This window comes from Symphalangus syndactylus, chromosome 5 (assembly GCF_028878055.3).
Source record: "Symphalangus syndactylus isolate Jambi chromosome 5, NHGRI_mSymSyn1-v2.1_pri, whole genome shotgun sequence".
Lineage (NCBI taxonomy): Eukaryota > Metazoa > Chordata > Mammalia > Primates > Hylobatidae > Symphalangus > Symphalangus syndactylus.
This window is the reverse complement of record NC_072427.2, coordinates 67,623,205-67,645,310: the sequence shown is the minus strand read 5'-3', so window position 1 is coordinate 67,645,310 and position 22,106 is coordinate 67,623,205. Positions and strand designations below refer to the sequence as shown.

Sequence of the window (22,106 nt, the reverse complement as noted above, 5' to 3'; positions counted from 1 at the left end):
GTACTTCTTCATCTGTAAACCTGGCATGATGATCATAATAGCACCTACTTCACAGGATAATTACAAGGATCAAAACAGTTGATGTCTGTAAAGAGCTTAGAACAGCGTCTGGTATACAGGAGCACTATTTAAGTATTTGTGAAATAATAAGCAAATTAGTAGGGATGGAAAGAGCTGCCAGTTCTCAGGACTGAGGATATTAATTCGACTGCTTTTGTCTTATTTTGTCATGTGGGAGTAAGAATGCATTCTTGGCTTGTAGGAAGGATGTAAACATTTACACAAACACAGTGGTTGCTCAATTTTAATTAAACCATTTATGCCAGAACCCAAGGAGAACATAAAAACCACGCCCCTTAGCTTTTCTGAGTATGAATAAATTTACATCGTGCATATCTATCTCACACATTAATGACTCGGCTTCTCCCACTCGGGAAAGCATCAGGCCAAGTAAACTAGAGGAAGCCACGGAATCAAGTTTCTTATCCATTTTAAGACATAAATATATACTCGATCCCCCCTAAAGCCTGCGGGCTGCATCTGCAGCGCTGTGGCATTTTTCCTTCATGGCCTTTAACTCATCTGACAGCAACAAGCTTGTGGGTTAGAATCTGTAATTTAAAATCAAGTGGCTTGTTTTACCTACATGGCACGAATAAACTATAAGGAAGAGTGTTTACGATGACCTTGAGAATCAGAGCAAAAATATCTTGATAAAAGCCCGGCGCGGGAGGCATCTGTCTTGGGGGTGTCAGCCTATCAGCCCCGAGCTGCGCTGCGCAGCGGGCGGAGGCGCGGTGGCCCCGGGCGCTTATGTAACAGCAGCGCCCGGGCGCGTCTCCGCTCGCTCGCTGCCTTTAATTGGTACCCGGCCTGCAGCTTTCACGTTCGGTGACCTCGGGAGGAGGGTGTTTCTGCTCCAATTTAATTACCTTCCCCGGCGGCCTGAACGGGAAGGGCCCCTCTGCAGCGCGCTGCTCGGGAGGAGGCTGCCGCAGCAGCCCAGGGGCCTCCTGGATGTGGGCAGGAGGGAACGTGCCCCGGAATGTTTCCGCAGGCACATGCCCCCGACACGTTTCCGAACCTCCAGGGGAGCCCTGAGAAAGTCAGTCAGGCCACTAGCAAAGGCAGGAAGGGCGACCTGCAGCCGATGCCCAGCCAAGCCCAGAGGCAGAGAGGCAAAGCCCAGGGAGGAAAAAGGAACGCGCTGGTGGCATCGAGGGCCTGCGAACGGACCCCACCCCCAATCCCCGAACCCCCAGAGGGCCGTCGCAGCTTGAGAAAAAAAAAAAAAAAAAAAGAGCCCGTGGCTATTGTCTCTAAGAGAAAGGGAGGGTGCGTGTGTGTGCACACGTGCAGACTACAGTGAGACTGTCATCATGGCCCGTTTGCTTCTCCTGGCTATCTGGGCATTCAACAGTTGGAAATAAATCCTCTAACAAAGCTTAGGTCAAGGTCCAGAGATGGGGGCACCAAAATGCGGCTATGCTGATGAGAAACGCCCTATGAAGATGCATGTTATGCCTCCGCCCCCTCAGTAGTGTGAGAAGCATAAGGGAAGTCAGCTGTCCCCTGTTGTGTCATTGGAAAACCTGGAGATGGGCTGAAGCTCACTTTCAACCTGAAGATAATGTAGCATGCAACCTTAGAGAGCTAGCAGCAAGCATCAAGAAAGGTCACGTTCAGGAGAAGAGAAAAGTGCCTCAGTATTTGCCAATGCCTGTCACGGGTGGAAAAAAGAGGTAGCTAATGAGATCTTCCTAGTGGGGAATCTTCAACCTGGCTGACATTGGCAGTGACTTTTTTTTTCTATTTTTTTTCCCCTTACTCCGTATTTTAACTAAGGTGCAGATGTTGAGATGGCATTGGGGCCTCTCTTAAAGCTGATGCTTTTGCCTCTGCTGTTTTCTGGGATCATCTGGGGGGAAAATGAGGGTATTTCACATACACTAATGAAAACCTAGTTTGGGGTGTTCTTCAGCTACTGGATGAAGTTCTTGTAATTTAAAAGGCCATTTCTTACTAAGCTTTCTGGCTTCTTCTTTTTTTTTTAATCACCAAGCCTTGCTGTGTAGTCAGACCTCTACAAAAAAATAGTAAACATAGACTGATGTCTACTCTATCTGGCCTTCTTTCAAGGAAAGTCCTCAGACAGAAAAGTATAATTTCCAAATGAAGGCATATCCACCAAAATTCTAACTTCATCATTTAAAAAAGTAGTATCTATTAATTTTTTACTTAGAAAAGTTATAACTATTGGAGAACATTTCAAAATTACAGAAAAACTGCAAAATGCAAATAAAATCCCACCACTCATAGATAATTGTATTTTCTATGCTCATTAAGAGCTTTTATTTTTTCTGTAGGATGAATATCATACATTTTGTGTAACCAGCTTTTTAAAATTAGTTATTATAATGTAAACTTTTGTATTCTATTAATTACTTTTTATAGCATGATTTTAAAAGATATCATCCCATTGCTTTTCTATGTCACCAGCTTCAATTATACTGGAATCTTCCAACACACCTTATTTTTTTTCACCTTAGTAACTTCCAAATAATGTCATTCACTTACTTTTATGTCTGATGTTTTCTAGTTGTAGTGAACAAAAAAAAATCCAGTTTTTATACGTTTTCTTGTAGAAGAAAAAACAATGTTAGTGGACCAAATTTAAAAAAATATATATTTAAGAAAGCTTTGTATTCTTTGCTACAGTAGTTGAGAGAAAATGAAGGAATTTGCTTTCTACTAGCTCTGATTGCTAAGTTCTATATGTCTATGTCCTCATACTCTGAAAGGGAGTGTCTTTGCTTCCCTTTGGAGTAGATTCTGTTGTGCAGTGAAAATGCTGTGTACTTGAACTGGCTCCAGCCAAATGCACTGTCCCTAACAGAAAAAAGATACACACAAATGAAAGACACACACGCTTGCCAAACCACGCATATCCCATCGCCCGTCCCCCACTTTGCCCTGAGAGTCTTGGCACAGAGCATTTGGATGCACCCAATGTACTTTTTCTGTCTCAGTGATCCCACCTACAAGAGGAAATACACTTAGACTGCTTCATTATTAAAATATCCCAAATAACCCCCGAGATATGGAAGTGGGCACTGAAAGAGATACCTTTTTTCTGGCCAAGTGTTTTGTTGAGCTGATGAATTTTCATATTCCTTTTAAGGGCACTGAAGGACAGACTTCATATCCTCCAGGCCAACCCAGTTCATGGAAATTAAGACTTAAAAAAAAAAAAATCAGCATTACCTTTGAGGTCTGGATCAATGCCCTCTTAAAACATTTTTTGGCCTGCCTAAAAATGCAATTTCTAGACTAATCAGATATGCAACCCCTTAAGAAGGCACTCCTTTATTTTGTACTTGGGTTTCTTTCTATGTGATGATAAAAGAGAAAGAACAATCACAACTTACTTTCATAGAAAATTGAATACATGTCCGTTCGTCAACCTGATATGAGACACACAGCATAAACAAGCCAAGATAGGCCACTAAGCAGACCTGCAAGGGAGAACACAGAAGAAAGGATGTTATCAGGGTACGCTGTGCATTCAAATGACATCAGTCTCAGCGTCTTCCTCCAGTCACATCCATGTTATAAAGCTGTCCATTTCATTTACTTATCTTTATGTACTGTGTTTTTCTTTCAACTGGTGGAAAACCACTTTAAAATTAGTAAAAATCAACTGATTTCCACTTAGCCAGCATTTACTAAGTTCTTTTGATATGCCAGGTGCTATACAAGATCCTTCAGAGTATATGACGATGAATAAAGTTTACTCAGTGTTCATCAGTTTACAAACCGGTGAAAGCCAAAATAAATGCACACCATATTCTAAGGCAGGACACTACATGTTAAATATTATTTAAAGAAGTACAAAAAGAGGAAGAAATTACATTGAGTTGGGCGATATAAAAGGCTTCCATTACAACATGGATTTGAAATGGTCCTTGAAAGAAATGAAACATGATTACTAACATTAGCTGAATATTTACTACACGCTGGGGCTCTTCTAAGGGCTTTATATTGTATTCCTCCTATAATTGCTTTATATTGTATTCCCTCCTATAATTGCTACAAAATCCTATAAGGTATGTGATATTATGATCCTTATATTGTAAGCAAGAAAGAAAAGGCACAAAGCCTTTTCTTTGGAACCAATACTCAAATCAGGTAGCTTGGGATAAAGCAGCACCATAAGCAATAGCACAGAGAAAGGGCTGCACAAAGAATGTGTTGAAAGAACAGCAAATGCACACCCATAGTCTAAAATAACGACATATAGGCTGGGTGCGGTGCCTCATGCCTGTCATCCCAACACTTCGGGAGGCCGAGGCGGGTGGATCACCTGAGGTCAGGAGTTTGAGACCAGCCTGGCCAACATGGTGAAACCCCATCTTTACTGAAAATACAAAAATTAGCCAGGCGTGGTGGTGCACACCTGTAATCCCAGGTACTTGGGAGGCTGAGGCAGGAGAATCGCTTGAATCTGGGAGGCGGAGGTTGCAGTGAGCTGAGATTGTGCCATTGCACTCCAGTCTGGGCAACAAGAGCGAAACTGCGTCTCAAAAAAACAAAAAACATATAGAGCAGAAAGGGTAGGATGAAAATCTGGGGATACTGGATGGATTTAGTAAGTAGCGGCACTACCTTGAAAATTTCTGAGCAGGGAATGACATGATTTGAGAGACACATTTCAAGAAAATTAGCAGTGATGTTGAGTGGGTCGGCAGTCAGAACATCAGGGTATTATTTTGCTAATCGGAGCAAGATCAATTTATCAGGTGAACCAGAGCTCAGAGAGTAGCATGCAAATTCAGAGAAAGAGATGGGGAGGACAGGCATAGTAAAAGCTGAATCTATACATCTTGGCTGTTGCATAACTGATGGGAGGACCTGGAGAGGGAGAAACCGGAAGTGACCTCCAAGCTTTGGTGCATCAGTGACAAAAAGATGGTGGACGTGCCTGCTGAAAGAAGGCTGGCCAGAGAAACAGCAGCTTTGAGGGAAAACATACTCAATCTGTTATTTAAACCGCATTTTCTTTTTCATGAACTAGACTTTTTAGAACTAGGATTTAGAGTTTCTAATCAACGTATGTCTATTCACATTCAATTTTGGAAAGCTTAAAACATTGATAAAGTTCCACACTTTCAAAATAGAAAATACAAGCAACAGAACTGCATTTCCTGATAAGCACAATTATCCTAGAGACAGAAGTTGAAAGAGTGGCTGAGAGTCACCTAGCAAGTCATTAAACAACTGGTTTGCACACACTCATAGTTCCTACCCCAGGGCCAGCTTCAAACCATAGGCGGTCCCTGTTAGGGTGGAGAAACTGTTTGCAAAGCCAACATGGCATTTTCAGGTAAAACTTCTATCCTCTTCTCCCTTCGGTTACACAGTCAATAAGCTGCCTATGCCCTCATCCATTGCCAAGTTGTAGGTTGTTCAGATTTCTACTGGACCATGAAGTCAAAAGCCAAGCCTTCTCTTACTATAGACTGTTTCCAGGGTTTTCCATCATTGAATGGAAAATGGCTGCCTGGTTTAATAGCAGGATAGAATATTTGCAGTGGAGAGACACAGCATTAAAACATGTGAGCATGGCATGGACTGGAGAGATCTGGAGAGAAAAGAAAACAGACAGGACCCAGGGGGGCAGCTTTTCAGCAGAAGATCGGCACATACAAAAGTAAAGATACTGAAGTTATTCAGGTAGCCCCTAATGTGGCATTTTCAAGTCAGGATGAAGCTTTTTTGTAAAGTTCATTTGTAAAAAATACTAAATTGAAAGATAAGTTTGATAAGAACTGTACGGGTTTACTATTTATTCTCCCATTAAGAATTTACAAAACTTGAAACAATCAAAGGAAGACCTACTTTTTGTTTATTGGTGACACACCAGATTGAGGTTTGTAATCCTGCTTGTATCCCTAGGCACACGCCTGTGAGTTTCTGTCTGTAGGTACACAGGGTCAGGCTCTCACACATAACTGCCTTCTTTGCTAGAGACTACCAGCTGAAGTTGGCAATTGCCAAGACTTTCCTCTTTGTCTCCATAAGAGACACATTCCAGTAATAAGGCCTAACGAGCATCTTAAAAATCTGATTCAGTGCGTCTACTTGAACAGAATTTCTGATTTCAGCAGTAGCTATTTCTTTGTAGCCTTCATTTACCCTGGCTTCCAGAAAGAAGTTGCATAGGAACACATGACCTCACTCTAGAGCATTCGACTTAGTCAATTCACAGAATTTTATGGAGGACATACAATAAGCAGGCCCTGTGTTATTGTATGATCCTGGGAAACGAGAGATGGCAAAACAGGCCCTTACACCAAGGACTATCCAGCATCTAAGGATCTCCCAGTCCAGTGGGAAAAGAGAGGATAATGAGTTGGAATATTGTAAAAGTACTAGGACTACATCTGCTATAGGAACACCCAGAAGGAATAACTACCCTGATGGAAACTTCCTGGAGAAAGATGAGTTTTGAGGATATGCAGAAAGTGGCTAAAAGGAGAGTGTGAGAAAGGTATTCTGTGCAGAGAGAGTAATAGTACGTGCAAAGGCATGAAGAAAGGCAGAGTAAACATTTGAAGATTCCTCTAGGTCCAGTGCAGAGAAAAAAAATAAAAGGCAAAAGATGTGTTTGCAGCAATGGGCAGGAAGTAGATCACAAAGAACTTTGATTTCAACTAGGACATTTTCAGCAGCAGAAGGGCATGGCTGACTTTGCCTTTTAGAATGGTCCTTCTGGCTATGAAGAATGGATTGGATGGGGGCAATTCTTAGGAAGAGAAGACCACCTAGAGGACATTCGTCACCTGAGAAATGATGAGTGTCTGAGCTCAGGTAGAGGTAGGGATAGGGAGTGGGTGTATTTGAGTGACAGTAAAAAAACTGAATCCATAGGCCCTAAAGACTGATTAAGGTAAAGATGTAAGAGCTGAGGAGAGGGAGAGGTCAGGAAGGTGCTGCCAGGTGGGTGGTGTGGACATTTAATGAGATAAGATAGAAAAGGAGGGGCAGAATGGGAGTGGGGAATGATGATCCCACGTGGACACAAAGCACAACCATATGAGCTTAGAGCTCAGGAACGAGGCCCGGGTTGGAGACAAGGATTTGTTAGTCATCACCATACGTGAAGCAATTGACACCATAGGAAACAGTGGCCCATCCAGAGAGAGTCTGAAAACAGAAAAGGGCCCAGTTATGTTAGTTAGTGACCCAGTTATGAAGAATCTTTGAATTTTTTGAGCTGAAAGCATCTCGGGTATATTTTTTTTTTTTTTTTTTTTTTGAGACGGAGTCTTGCTCTGTCGCCCAGGCTGGAGTGCAGTGGCACAATCTCGGCTCACTGCAAGCTCCGCCTCCCGGGTTCACGCCATTCTCCTGCCTCAGCCTCTCCGAGTAGCTGGGACTACAGGCACCCGCCACCACGCCCGGCTAATTTTTTGTATTTTTAGTAGAGACGGGGTTTCACCGTGGTCTCGATCTCCTGACCTCGTGATCCGCCCGCCTCGGCCTCCCAAAGTGCTGGGATTACAAGCGTGAGCCACCACGCCCGGCCATTTCTTGGCCTTCTGATAGGGCTTGATATGTTCTAAGGTGAGAGGGGACTTTCATTTTTTTTTTTTTTGCCTACAGCTTTGCATGTTGTAACAAGACTTCTTTATCAAAGAGTTTATTGACGTTCAGTTTAAGCATGTTTTAGAAGGGTAGGCTTTACTGATACTGAAAACTGAAGGTTTTCTGGCCATGGAGAGAAAACCAGATTTCTCATGCTAGACTAAAGGTTTTGTTTCCTGAGCTGGCAGGACGTGGACGTGCCAGGAAGACACGGCATTCTGGCTTCCCAGCAAGGAAGCAGGAGCTCATGTTAATGGGCAGTGAGACCCGTCAGGCCTATCTGGAACGACATTCCTAGAGTCCAGGCCACAGCTCCCATTAGATATGGTGAGGTGAAGCCCATGGCACAGGAAAAAGGCAGTTATGTAAGGTTTTCGAGAAGGCACTTGTTGGACCAGACACCCAGATGGCGGTGTCACAGAGCACGAAGCCAAATGGCACATGCATGGCACTGGGAAGGCTAGTGCTGAGAGGCAACAGGGCAACTAGCATTTAAGAGCTTGTTAAGATTTAGTCAATGTGAGTGTAAATAATTAAGTTGGTAAGAAAAGCTTAAAGTGATTTTTAATGGAAAAAAGACAGTAATCATCACTTTAGCTTATTTTTGGATGTGTGTTTCTACAGTTGGTTTAGCGTGAAGAGAAAACTGAAGTCCTAAATTCCACATTCTGCCTGAAGATATTTATTTGTCCATGCAGAGTGAAGTCTGCATTCTCTCTCGTGAGCTAGAAAGTTAGGCAGGGTTGAAATGGTCTCTGAATGTTAAATCCATTTTTGTGGATGTGTGAGTCCTGAGTCTTGTCACACATTGTCTTTGTCTTCATTATTTGGCCTATTATACCTGCAGTGGTGTCTTTTGAGGGTTTGTATTATGAATAAAAGGTAGATACTGGACCAGTGTCTCGGAGATTTACCTGCTTATTCTTTTATTTTCCTTTTGATCTTATCATAGCTGGAAGGTATCATCCTAAAACATTTTGTGAGAATGAGAATTATTGGTATTTACTCTCTCCATGTCATATGTATTTATATTCTGGTCTTGTGACATTCACACAACCTCCAATTTATTTGTTTTCTTCTTTTTGTTGTCAACAGAGCTGCTTGACAGGGTTGTCTGGGGAATACAACCTTCCCCTGTCAAATGCCTTTCAATGTTTTCCTTCTCCTTCCTTACCCCCATTTCATCATGTACCTGCAATAGGACTCTATTTCTGTAAGTTAATCAACTTTCACCTTTGTATTTAAAGTGCTTTAATCCAATCAATATAGTAACAAGACGAACTCTCTTCTCATGTTTACAAAATCAATTGATCAACAAGAGAAGTAGCAGAACTGTAAATGTTTCTCCAGATATTTCTTAAGAGAATTTCTATGGATTGTCATCTATTTAATATACATTAAGGTAAAGTATCAGAAGTGATTTTCAACAAATGATAAATATATTACAGTCTGTTAATTGAGGATAGTCTTAGGAGGATTGTTAACACATAATAGACCAGAAAATTAAATGACATGCAACAGAACATTTCACACGGATCTATTAAAGGCTGCTTATCCAATCAAGATTTCAGAAAGACTGGAGAGAATATTTTAGCATGACTTAAACGTTTTTACTGGATTCTCATTGCCACTGCCTTACGGTAAGACAAAGCCTAAGAGTGGTTCAGAATCACTTGAAAAGGTGGGTAAATATTGGTCTCATCCTCAGAATTTTTGATCCAGTAGGTCTGGGGTGAGGACTGAGAATTCGCATTTCTAACAAATTCCCAGGAAATGCTAATGCTGCCGGTGCTGGGACAACCCTTTTGAGAACCACTAGGCTAAGCTATAAGCCCAGTGTTCTAAATGCTGATGTCTGGTGTGGGGTTTATCGAAATGGTTAGAAGTCCAGAGTGACACACTGACTAGTAGAATTTCCTATAGAGAGTCATTTATTATAAACAATAATATACTACTAATAATAGTATACCATTTATGAGTATTTACAGAGTGTTAAGCCCAGTGCTGAACACTTGACATGCATTCTTGCATTTAATCATCTCAAGAATGCATTTTTCAAGAGAGAGAAAACTGATTTTTCAGAAATGTAAAAGGCTAGATATACATTCATTGCCCCTGAATTGTTTGTATTACTATTGTGTTATAAAGGTGTTGGCTCCATTTGTTTCCCCATAAAGAAATTTAGTCTCTGCTATCATAGGAGTCCTTCAAACTGGGGGAGAAATCCCCATGTCTTCATTGCTATTTAAATATGACCTCATTGCAGAGCCTGTTTCCTCAATGTATCTGACTGGTGGTCTGAGGAACATCTCTAAATCATTGAGTGTGATGTGGCATTCTGCTATTGTTAAAGGGCATCAGCCACTCCAACCCAAAGCAAAACAATCACCTCTAAAATTGCACCACCTCTCCAGTGGTGTGATGGTAAATGTCTAGCAACCAGTTAGAGAAGGGCTATTTGTAGCATTTGCTAATTTCCATGGTGTGACTACTTCTACCGTGGCTGATTTCAAGATAACCAACACGAAGTCACCGAGCAAAGTTGCGAAGAGATGCATGCAATCAGCTGTCACAAGTCCATCAGAAATTCTCCAGCATGCTCCTGCACCTCCACCCCATTTCTGCCTTTTCTGGGTCCCTCTTTTGACAGAAGTATCTGATTAACAAGTGAGATTGGTTTGTATCTAAGTTTGGCACATTACTCATTACTAATTGCTTGGAATCCCTACAATCAGCCTACAGAATCTGTATAAAGATACAGAGGAGAGTGCCAAGAAGAAATCATAGTACTTATATCCTGATTTGTGGGAATAGAGGAAGAATGGTTACAGCATAATCTTTGAGATCTAGCTATCAATGGCCACCCTAATCTAGGTATCACTCTCCAACAGAATTTAGCTCAACCTTTACTGTGGTAGGGACTAGGAGTATAAAGAAGAAGATATGGTCTTTGCCCTTTAGAAAATCATAGTTTAATCCCCAGAGGAACTGAGGCACAGGACAATGTATTGCCATGGGTAATGTCATTTGACCAGTCCATGCCTGATGTGAATATGAGCAGCTGACAGCAGCTTATACAACCTCCACCTTGCTGATCACTTATCAAAATCCCTCATCCATTTTATAATGTAAGAAGCGTTGAATCAGCTTCCCCCAATGTGTTATTTTTTTAAAGGCAAAATTGTTGGTGTTAATCACATAGGGCTTAAATATGGTAGAATTATGAATGATATCCCCTTCCTACATTTGTTATTATTAATTCTTTTTCATTATATTTTTAGGTAAAAGCAAGATAAAGGAACACAAAATGTACTCTTTCCCTAATTGGATAAAGCGAGAAAGGTGAAAATGGCGCAAAGCATGAAACATCAAGTAACAGTTCATTCAATAAATGATAACTGCTTATTTGGTTCTGTAAAATCAAGTATAGAACTATAAACATAATTAAGGAGACAGGGTTACATAGTGGTAAGAACATGGGCATTAAAGTTTGCATCTTGACTCAATTACTTTGCTAGCTAAATGATCTTGGACAAAGCTGTTTAATTATTTTTAGCCTCAGTTTCCCTATCTATAAAATGGAGACAATAGTGTCATGGTCACACAGCAAATATACTGTATATCACAGAATCGATGGCTGTGCTGTCAGAGTGCAGAGCCTGGCTCTTAGCCACTGCATGGTACAGCCACCTGCCTGAAGGAATCCTGACAGCACTATAAGCAAGAACTGCAGAGATCTGAAGAACATTCTACCATCTGCTCCTCTCCTGAATTGCTGAAGCACCAGTCCTAAGGCAGTGTGAAAAAGAAAGTCTTTGAGGTCCAAATGACCATGCAGGCTGGGAGACTATGACTTAGTCATTGAGACTCAGTCTTATCACATACAAGATGGAGAAAATGATAGTTAATAATTGGCTTTTAAATATCATAAATAACATGCCTGGAATTGTAGTAGGTGTTTTTCCCCATCTCACAGGAACTCAAACTGTGCTCAAATTCAAGCTGAAAATGAATAACAGATGTAAATATAAGCACTCAGTCACATCTTAGAAATCATCTCATTCTGCTCCTTTAACAAATATTCATTGTGTAACTACCATGCGCTAGGTACTCTTTGAGGCTTGGAGATACCACAGTGAAAAGAAGAGAGAAAAATCCCTGCCTTGATGGGGCTAAAGTGGAGAGGCAGACTATAAACAAATAAATAAGTAGATAGATAACCTGTCAGCTGTTGAGAGGAGCTATGGAGAATGTAGCAATTATCATCATAGCTTCTTTTCCCAACAAACATGACATACAATGATTAGTAAAATACAAATAATAAATCCTTAAAGTGATATGTTCTCCCTTAAAAAATGAATTGGTAATGCCCAGCAACCCTTTAAAAAAAAGTAGATGTTTGAGAGCCTTGCTGGCTCTGTTATTTCAACAACATGCATCCACTATAAGTATCTAAGAATTCACAGGTTTCATAGACAACATATGAATGCCCCCGAGAAAGGACAACGAAAGGGAACTGTGAAGTATTACGGCAAAATGGGCTACATACCTAAAGACAGAGAACAAGGTGGTGCATGCATGTTAGCTCTGGGTCTAGTGAAATGTTTCAAAACCCACCTCCACCACTTTCTAGCTCACTGACGAAGTTAACCCTTGGAGCCTCGGTTTCATCATCTCCAGGATGATATTTTGCTTTCATAGCAAGGACCCCTTTTCAAAAATCTTTCCAACAATGTCGACATAGTTTGCAAATACCTAAGAGTTATAAAACTTCTTTTCCTGCCTCTTTTTATTTCTGCTACAAACCTGTATATAATCTACTACCCAGGAAATGCCAATCTTAGGAACTATGTCCCATGCCCAGCTACATGTTTCTCTGATTACACTACTGTGGTTTTACAATGACAATCATTTAATTTCTGAAAAAAAATGCTGTTCGATTAAAACTATTTTTCTGGCCATATGAGATCCTCAAGTTAATATTACTTTTTTAAAAAACACAATTGTTTCAGCCAAACTTAGTGCGCAGATATTCATGGCGAATTCCAGAAGTAATGGGGCGCAAATATAAAGCGAAGAGTTTACGGCAGAACTGACCACCAAGAGGAGAGGAGCATTGTAACAATCTGTCTCCAAACACTAACATTAGTGGACCAGCATTAAAACTCAGAGCACTAATTATAACCTTGAAAAAAAATGTTTTTTCTTCATTTTATCTAACCAAGCTCAAAATAGAAGCTTCTTTTTCACTGTGAACAAAACCGTAGCTAGCAACAACTTTTTATGTCTAGGAAGCTTTGCGAATGACTACTTTATTTGGCCTATGATATATCTGGAAGGTTTTCAATGCCTTTTCATTTGTCTTAGGTATCGCCAACCCCAGAGCTTCACTGATTTTACTTTTATTTTTTTCATTAGAGTAAAAGTTGCCGATGAAAAGCTCTAGTGTAGAAATCCTATTTGTGGAAGAACTAAGTACTGCCTGCCCACGAGGGGTTTGGGTTTCGACACAGAGCCTCATCTGGTCATTTCCACATCTTTCCAGGGAGTTGGGGGAAACAATTTGTAATACTGACTTTGCAAAGATGACATACGAGATTATTTTTGAAAGAAGATGGTAGAAATCCAGGTCAAAATTTCTCAGTGAAAAGTCAATTCTAGACAAGAAATTCTCTCACAGAAAAGTATTTCCTTTCAGGATCTAAAGAGAAAAGGCACTTGCTCAATCACACCTAAGTTTAGCTCATGTTTAACACCCACCCCTTTATTATTTTAACTGTCATTCTACCGGAGGAGTTGATATCTGACAGGTCTACATCTGAATTATTGTAAATGTATGTATTTTCATATGAGTATGCAAAGACATTCAAACTAAACAAAAATAAATGCTAATTAATTAAATTACAATGCAAAAGGAGGGCTTCCTCACCTACAACTTTGTTAAATTTAGATCTCTTTGGAAAACACATTGTACAAACAAAATATCTAAGAATTTATGGGCAATTTTCTTAAGAAAGTTTTGCTCATGCAGTTGCCAGAAATGAGAGTGAATTCACTGGTATGTTGTGATAAAAGTTCTGATTGGTTGGTAAAGAAGTATGGAATACTTACTTGCCAAGCCGAAGTGCTTTGTGTGGCTAGATATATGCTTTCTAATTCAAAGTGGTAGGTTTTGTCATTGTTTGAAACTACTTGATAACTAGAATTTTATATAATTTTTCTCACCAAAGTTACATTGTAATTTGCATTGCTGTGTAGTTTAGCCAGATCTGTTGTCCAAGCACAGAAAGAGTAGGAAGAAAAATGTGCTTGTTAAGTGACTGCCCTGTTTCTCAGCACACACTGTGCTTTGCAGATGTTCACTCGTATCTCCTGTTGCTTTATAGGATATTAGAAAACCACCCAATGGAACTGATAAAAATGAGTTGGAACTTGTGACCAGCAGCTGGATGAGAGGAGTGTGAATCCCCCAAATCTTATGGATATAGTGTGCTTTCTTTGATGTTCCTGCCAAAGTGAGGCTGGAAAGCTAGGAAGATCTGTAAGACATGTGCCAGCACAAAGTGACTACAATTCAAAAACCTTGCTTGAAACAATTGCAAATAGCTCATCATTTTAAACCACTGAACCCAAGGCTGAGTGTTTCATCAATTTACAGAAAACCAAGAAGAGAAATCTGACAACTATCCCAGTGTATGACTTACCATGGAGATCTTCAAGTAGAATCACTTTGGTTTGGGTCTCATTTTCATATTATAACACAAATTTGTGTATGTGGGTTAAGATTCATATTTGATAGGAACTGCTGGGAATTCTTGCAGTTATGTCCTCAAAAGACAAAATAAGCACAACCAACAGAATTGTGAAGCAATAAAGTTGGTTATGGATGAAAACTGGGCTGAACAGTCATAGGACATGAATTGTGCCTTTGACCTAAAATGTGCTTTTCTTTCCTTATCTATCCAGTGTAATGGTACTACTCTTTCAACCATCTTGAATTCACTCATTTATTCGTCAAATCCTGCTCAGCTATTCCCACTACCCACAAAGTGTATCTTTTTTGTATTACTTACTTTTTATACATTAGCTCATTTTCCCCCAAACAATGCAATAAAGTAAAAAATATTACTCTATTTTATAGAAACTTGCAGCTCAGAGAGGATAAGAAACTTGCAAGTTGATCCAATATAAATTTCTAAAAAGCATCAAAAGGTTTCATTTCTGCATAATATTGAGGACTAAATTATGGGAAACTCTCTCCCTATAAAACACTGTAAAATTCTGGGTAAAACGTAGCATCCCTTATAAGATAAGAAAACAATTAGCCCACTAGCAGTGGAAGTCATCAAGAAAATTGTTTGTCTCAACAGATGCAGGGGGGCAGTTTGAGGTTTTTCTACTACTTTCCTAGTCCTGGAACCTATTAAGATGAGAAAGTAACATGAAAGTGATCCTGAAAAAATAAACCAAAACCTGGCTATTTCAACAAATAAATTGTAAGGGGGAGAGAGACAGAAAGAGAGAGAGAGACACACACAGAGAGAGAGAGAATAGAAAGGAGAGACAAAGGGTAAATTTTTGAGTAAAGGAAATGTTAGAAATATACGAATCAACTGCAGTGTATAGATCTTATTGTGATCCTGATTTTGACAAACCTAGGAGGAACTATTAATGAGCTAATCATGGATATTTGAACAGTGGTTTGATTCTATTAAGAAATTAACTTGTTAGTTGCATTATTAGTATATCGATTATTTTTTAGTCTTCATCTTTTGACTTACTTAGCAAAATATTTATAAAGAAAATGATAAAAAGTCTGGGATTTAGTGCAAAATAATCCACTGTGTAGTGTGTGTAGTGTGTGGGTGTGGAGGAAATATAGGAGCATACAAATAAGACGAGATTGAGCATGAGTTGATAGTTATCAAGGCTCGGTGATGAGAATATAGAGGTTCATTATACAATTGTATCTACTCTTATGTGCGCTTGAAATTTTTCATAGTAAGTAAGTTAAGGAAACAAAGTGTTTCTAGGCCTGTAACATCACTGGGACATACGGCAAGACAAACCCATCTGGAAGGGTTGTACTCTCAAATAGGCTATACCAAGTTATCACACATAAAGCCTCTTGGAAGATGAACTCACAAACCAAAATTAGCAAACACTTGAATTAATTATTAGTGAAGGCTAGCTCTTACATGCATGTACACACACACACACACACACACGATCTAAGAATCAGAGCTATAAGAATTCCAAATAATGGAAGCAATGAGCAGAGCCTATAAAAAGTACATTCAAAACAAAGACATGAAGGAAGGAACTGAAAACATAAAGAACAGAACAATTTTTAAAGCACCAGGGATATATGAAAATAACATCAGTAACAACATCAGTGAGTTCTAGAAATGAAAAATTAAAATTGCTGGCAGTAAAAACTCAATGGACAGGTAAAAGGCAGATTAAACCTAAATGAAGAAGGGAAAAGTGAACCAGAAGATCTGAGAAAATAACCCAAGATACAGCACAGAGAGATAAAGAGAGATGAAACATACTAGACAGGATAAGAAATATGGAGGGAGAATAAGAAGATTCTAAATATACATCTGACAGCAATTCCAGGCAAAGGGATTAAAGACAAGGGAGAAACAATATCAAGGAAAAAAAGGCTCAAATTTTTTCAGAATTCACGAAAAACCCAAAAATTTTAGATTCAGGAAACATAGCCAGTCCCTAGTAGGATTAACAAAAGCAGAATCCACTTTTAGACATATTGTAGCAAACTGTAGAACACTAAAGACAAAGAGAAAATCTGTAAAGCAACCAGAAGGGGCATGTTTCCTCTAAAGGGACAACAATTAGACTTTTGGCAGATGTCTTAGCAGCAATAACTGAAGTCCAGTGATAATAGGATAATATTTTCAAAAAAACTAAGAGAAAATAGCTGTCAACTTAGGACCAGAGGAATGTTTTATCATCATTAACTTGTATGTAGCTATTAAGTGGACTAAAAATATTAAATGAAAATGGGCAGAACTATAAGGAGAAATAAACAGAACCACATAATTTTAGGACATTTAACTCACATCTCTCAGTAACCTTTAGATTAAGCAGAAAAACCCAGTAATGATGTAGAAGCTGAAGAAACATGACTAACAAGCTTAATTTTAAAATTGAGTATAGAACCCTAATCACCAAAATGAGAGAATCCACATTTTTCCCAAGCATTCATGAACTGTTTATAAAGATTGGTCACAAAATAAGTAATCAAATATCAAATAATTGATATGAAAAACACATGAACTGAGCACAAAGCAATTAAAACGAACTCAATAATCAAAAGACCAGATAAAAGACATTAGAGAAGACTCAAATAAATGGTGAGATCATCTTTGGTCATGTATAGAAAGTACAAATCCCAGGAAATTACCAAAAGTATTTTTCTTGGAACTTGAAAAGCCTATTCCGAAGTGTGTACGCAAGAGAAAATGGCTAAGATTCACCAAGAAAATTCTGAAGAAGAATAAAATGAAGGAGGGTGGGTTGGGGGTGGGCTGCTTATCCTATCATCTTTATAACAAGATGCATTATAGCATTATTTTAATATAGACAACGGTATTGGCGTAGTGATAGCCAAACAATAGAACTAAGGAAAATCACAAAGCAAATCTAATATGGAAACTTGACAGATGATAAATGGATGTAACAGATCACTGTGAAAAGGACTGATTACTTATTAAATGGTGCTAAAACAATTATCAATCCATGTGAGAAAAAAATACATAGACCCTTCACATCATTGCAAAAAGAAACCACTTATAATAAAGATATGAATACCCAAAAGCAAACCTTTAACATTTTTAGAAAATGGTATAGAAAAATATTTTTATGGCCTTGGAGTAGGGAAAAATTTCTTTAAACTAAATCAAATCCATACAAAAAGAACTGATAAGTACAAATATATGAAGATTAAATCTTTTTTCATAACAAAAATACCATAAATAAAAGACATGATACCAACCAGAAAAAGATATTTGTAGTACCTAAAACCACAAAGATTAAGTAACAAATGTAACAAATCCTATAAATAAATAAGAAACGAACAACCCATAGAAAATATTTTTTGAATAAATGATAGAAAACAAAATAAAATGGCCAATCAACACAAAATATGTTCAACTCCAGTAGCAACCCCAAAATGCAAATTAACACAAGATACCATTGCACACAAGATAGGTAAAGAACTCTGATTTACCATTGGTGGAGGTGAGGTGTAAGTTAGTCCAATTTGGATTTGTGGTAGTGACTTGGCAATATCTAGTAATTTGACGATGCCTATATCTTATGATCCAACAATTTGACTTCTAGGAATATGCCTTAACAAGACTTTATGTGCACAGGGAGTCATAGACAAGAATATCCGCTGTAACACTGTAAATGCAAAATAAAAAATCATTTTTGAAAACAAATTTTCTTCAACAGGAGAATGAATGAATTAACTGTTATATATCCCCCCCCACCACCACCACATTTTTTTTGGGACAGGGTCTTGCTCTGTTGCCCAGGCTGAAGTGCGGTGGTGTGATCATGGCTCACCACTGTCTCAACCTCCCAGGTTCAAATGATCCTCCCACTTCAGCCTCCTGAGTAGCTGGAAAAACAGGCACATGCCACCACACCCAGCTAATTTCTCTACAAAAAGTATTTGTTGTAGAGACAGGGTTTTGCCATGTTGCCCAGGCTTGAACTCCTAGACTCAAGCAATCCTCCTGCCTTGGCCTCCCAAAGTGCTGGGATTACAGGTGTGAGCCACTGTACCTGGCCATTGTTGTACATTTCTAACAGTGAAATTCAGTATAGCAAACATGAATGAATAGTATCTGTGTACTATTATAAATAAATCTCAAAAACGATATTGAGCAGAAATGATATGATACCATCTGTATAAAAATTAAAATATGACATGTTGGTTATGGATATATACATATTTTCAAATATGAAAACAGGCTTATGCATAAAAAATACCAAATTCAGGATAGTACATATCTCTGGGGAAGATGGGAGGGGTAGGGGAATTTGATTAAGAAATGAAACACGGGAAACTTCAATGCAATGTATTCTTTCTTAAAAAATAATAAAAAAGCAATTATTACAAAATACTAAAATTTAGCAAAGCTAGGAATGGATAAGTGGGCATTTTATTATTTTCTATGTTATTATGCAATTGAAATGTTTATAATCTTAAAAATCACAGAATTGCACAGAATTACTGACATTTGTTCAAATTCACACAGAAATGAAAACTTAAAAATCATTACCAAATATTTTTTGGAAAATGATTCTACATTAGTAGAGCCAGAATTCTACCCTTACTCCAAAGCTGGAGCCATTCCTCAAATTTCAGACCCCCTCTCCTTACTTTTTCTGATCTTACCCTGAGGGTTCATCATGTTCTTCTCTGTGCTAGCACGGTACATTGTTTAAGGCACCACCTTGGCATTTTGTTTTTAAAACTAAATTGCAGTTAGTTGTACCTGTGTTTCCTCACCCAGAGACTAAGCTCCTGGGGGCACCATACCTGGTATATGAAAATACAGAGGGAGAGTGGCTAGGGTGTGAGACGGTTCTGTTTCACCAGTAAGCACCCTTTTATAGGCTTCTACTCCTGACTAACTCTTGTGATGACTTACCAGAAACTAATCGCCAAGTTCTATAAATACTTATTCTTGCAAAATAATCAATTTCCAAAGAATGTAAGAGAATCAAAGATTGTGTTCCAGCCTTTCTCATGAATCAACAGGAGGGGCAGAATTGTTACAAACAGTATTTGTGGGAAGAAATAAACAACCTATAGTTTATTTGTTTCACTTGGGGATTTTTCAAGCCCTCAGAAGAGGGAAAGGAATCTGGCTGATGTGGATTGAGCCCACTCCAGTGGTATAGTCATGGGCTGGATTTCATTACTTAGCCATAATTCAGTCAGTTCTCAAATTAGGTCCCATTCTAGAAATGACTGCAGAGATAATTCTACATCAAACTCCTGGGTTCATATATGTTGAATAGTACAATAAATATAAACATATTAAATAGCACAGTGCATAGAAATTATACAGTAAATCAGTATAAATTGAATTATGTAACATTGGAATGGGAGTGTAAATGAGAGAACCATCTTGTTCAACCTTTAAAAATATTATCAAGTGGCTTTTCTAATTGAGAGTACTTTATGAAAAACAGTATAAGGGAACATCAAGTAATATATATTCTAATATTACTTCTCCTTTGAAAGTGTTTTGTCCTTTTCAACATGAGGAGGTCAGTGTCCCCAAGCAGCCTGCAGCCTCTCCTACGTTTCCCCCTCGCCTCCCATGGCAACACGGGTTAGCCAGACACTGAGCTTTTTGTGATGTGTGTGTGAGGACAGAGAGAAGGGGAGCAAAGCTTCAGGGAGGTCTTGAGGTGGAAAAATTTGTGACGCACACGATTTGGTGACTGAAGAAGAATTCTTTCTTGAGGGTTCTATAACACAATAGTTACGGTCACCCTATGTGCATTTAAAAATTCCTAGTTGGTCTCGAGCCCTTAATGCACACCAAAGCCCTTTAAGAGGCTTCTCAAATTACTTGTTCATGGAAAGATTATGAGACGAAACCAACCTGTGTGGGTTTGGTCCTTCTGTTTCAGAACCTGACTAGCAAAGAGCCTGGGAGAAGTACATAAACTTACTGAACGTGTAACTCATAAACTAAAAGATTCAAATTCTGTACACAGAATTCCGTATGCAGTCATGAAGAAATCCCTTCTGATTTATGATTTGCCTTAGGGAGTCCGAGTTTGCCCTCTTCACTGCCTTGGGTGCCCCACTGTCTTCCCGAGGTAGGCGCAGTCCTCCTGTAAGTTTCTGCCTAAGAGAAGAGCACCTCCACCTTCCAACAGAATTGATGAGGACTGAAATGCTGTTGCCCTTGCCTCCTTCATAGCTTTCCTGGCATAGCTAAATGTGAGATGGGGCTAAGCCTGTGAGATCAGGCTAATGGCCTGATATGCATGCCACACCTGATACTTTAGAAGGAAGCCAGCCAAGGAAGTGTTTTTTTTCCCCCCCACCTAGTAATAAAGCTAAAATTCTCTCCCTCGTCAAAGTCTAGTTAACACATTAGCACCCCCCTCCCACTTTTCTGGTCTCCTGTCATTATCTTCCATACAAGAGAGAGGGCTTGATAATAACATATCTTAAAGGGGTTTTTAATTGCTCCTTACAATGAATGCTGAATCTAACGCTTTAAAAACAACTGAGTGGAATGCCACTTAAAAGCGCATCCTCCAGGTTTCTCACCACCTTTCTCAGTACCGTGGCACTCCCAGCCAGGGCAGAGTTGCTCATTTCTGCAAAGATTAGAAGCAGGTCCAACAGAACTTCTTCAGCAGAATCTGAGAATGCTCATTTGTGAACAAAGTGTCTGCTTTCTAACGTCCCGTCACTTACTGGACTTTTGCCAGCCCCGGGAAACACTGTACTGAAACACTCACGTTTATGAAATTCACAGTTAGGAAGGGACCGTGGTTCTAGCAACATTAGGTCAGAGAGCATCGACTTTACATATGCTCAAAACTCAAACTGGAGAGCTTACAGTATCCCATTGTGGCCATGCCTTTTCGTTTTGGAACTGAGATTGGACCAATTGTTATGAAAGGCTGCATGTTTTAGTCTTCCCTGGTCTTTCCCTCTTGGGTGGCTTGGGTTTGTGCAATACAGTACTTAGTGAAGGAAAAGCAGAGCCCAGCTCAGGACTTCTTAAGTGAGTGAACAGAATCCAATGAGAAGCCCTTAAATGTGTGTCAAAGTGAAGATCTACCAAAGAGTGAAGGCACCTACTAAAGGCTATTACCTCATAAGGCTCAAAGGGCGGGTGGGGGGTACCCACAGTATGCTATCACTACCCCCCACACGACAGCAGGCTTGGTCAATGGCTGAACATATAAGCATTCCCCAACGGTACCACTCAGCCAGCCACCTTTGCACCAGAAGCCAAAGTATCCTTGAGCTACATCTTGACATCAGGGTACTCCCTGGAGCATAAAGAAATGCAGGAATTTACAGCATGGAGGTTCCTAAGCCTTAAAGAGTTAATGCAGCAAAGGAAATGCCTAAGTTAACCTTAGAATTGTATTCACTAGCTAGATTTACTTGATTTTATTTTTACAGAAATTTGACAAAAGAAGCAACTGTAAATGCAATGAAAACAACTTCCTCCATATGTCTCACTACTGGCATGAGCACGGAGCCACGCCACCCCATCATACCTCCGTGTGTCAGATTACTGGCTCAGAATACCCATCGGAAACACTCAGACCTCTAGCTGTTCCAAGAAAGCCGTAGGGCTTTCAATAATAAGCTGTGAAATGAGCTTAAGAATCACTGAGGTTGCTGTGCAAATGTATAACCCTCACTGGAAGTG

General features: G+C 39.4%; 1 protein-coding gene across 3 annotated transcripts in view; it reads right to left on the bottom strand.

Moving 5' to 3' along the window:
- The window catches only part of SSPN (sarcospan), a 116,516-nt gene that overhangs the window by 8,454 nt on the left and 85,956 nt on the right, over positions 1–22,106 (bottom strand). For all 3 annotated transcript variants that reach the window (XM_063639198.1, XM_055280327.2, XM_055280325.2), the window contains exon 2: positions 3,429–3,515. In XM_063639198.1, coding sequence (XP_063495268.1) covers positions 3,429–3,485 — 57 coding nt within the window. In that variant the 5' untranslated portion in view covers positions 3,486–3,515. The remainder of the gene's footprint in view (positions 1–3,428; positions 3,516–22,106) is intronic.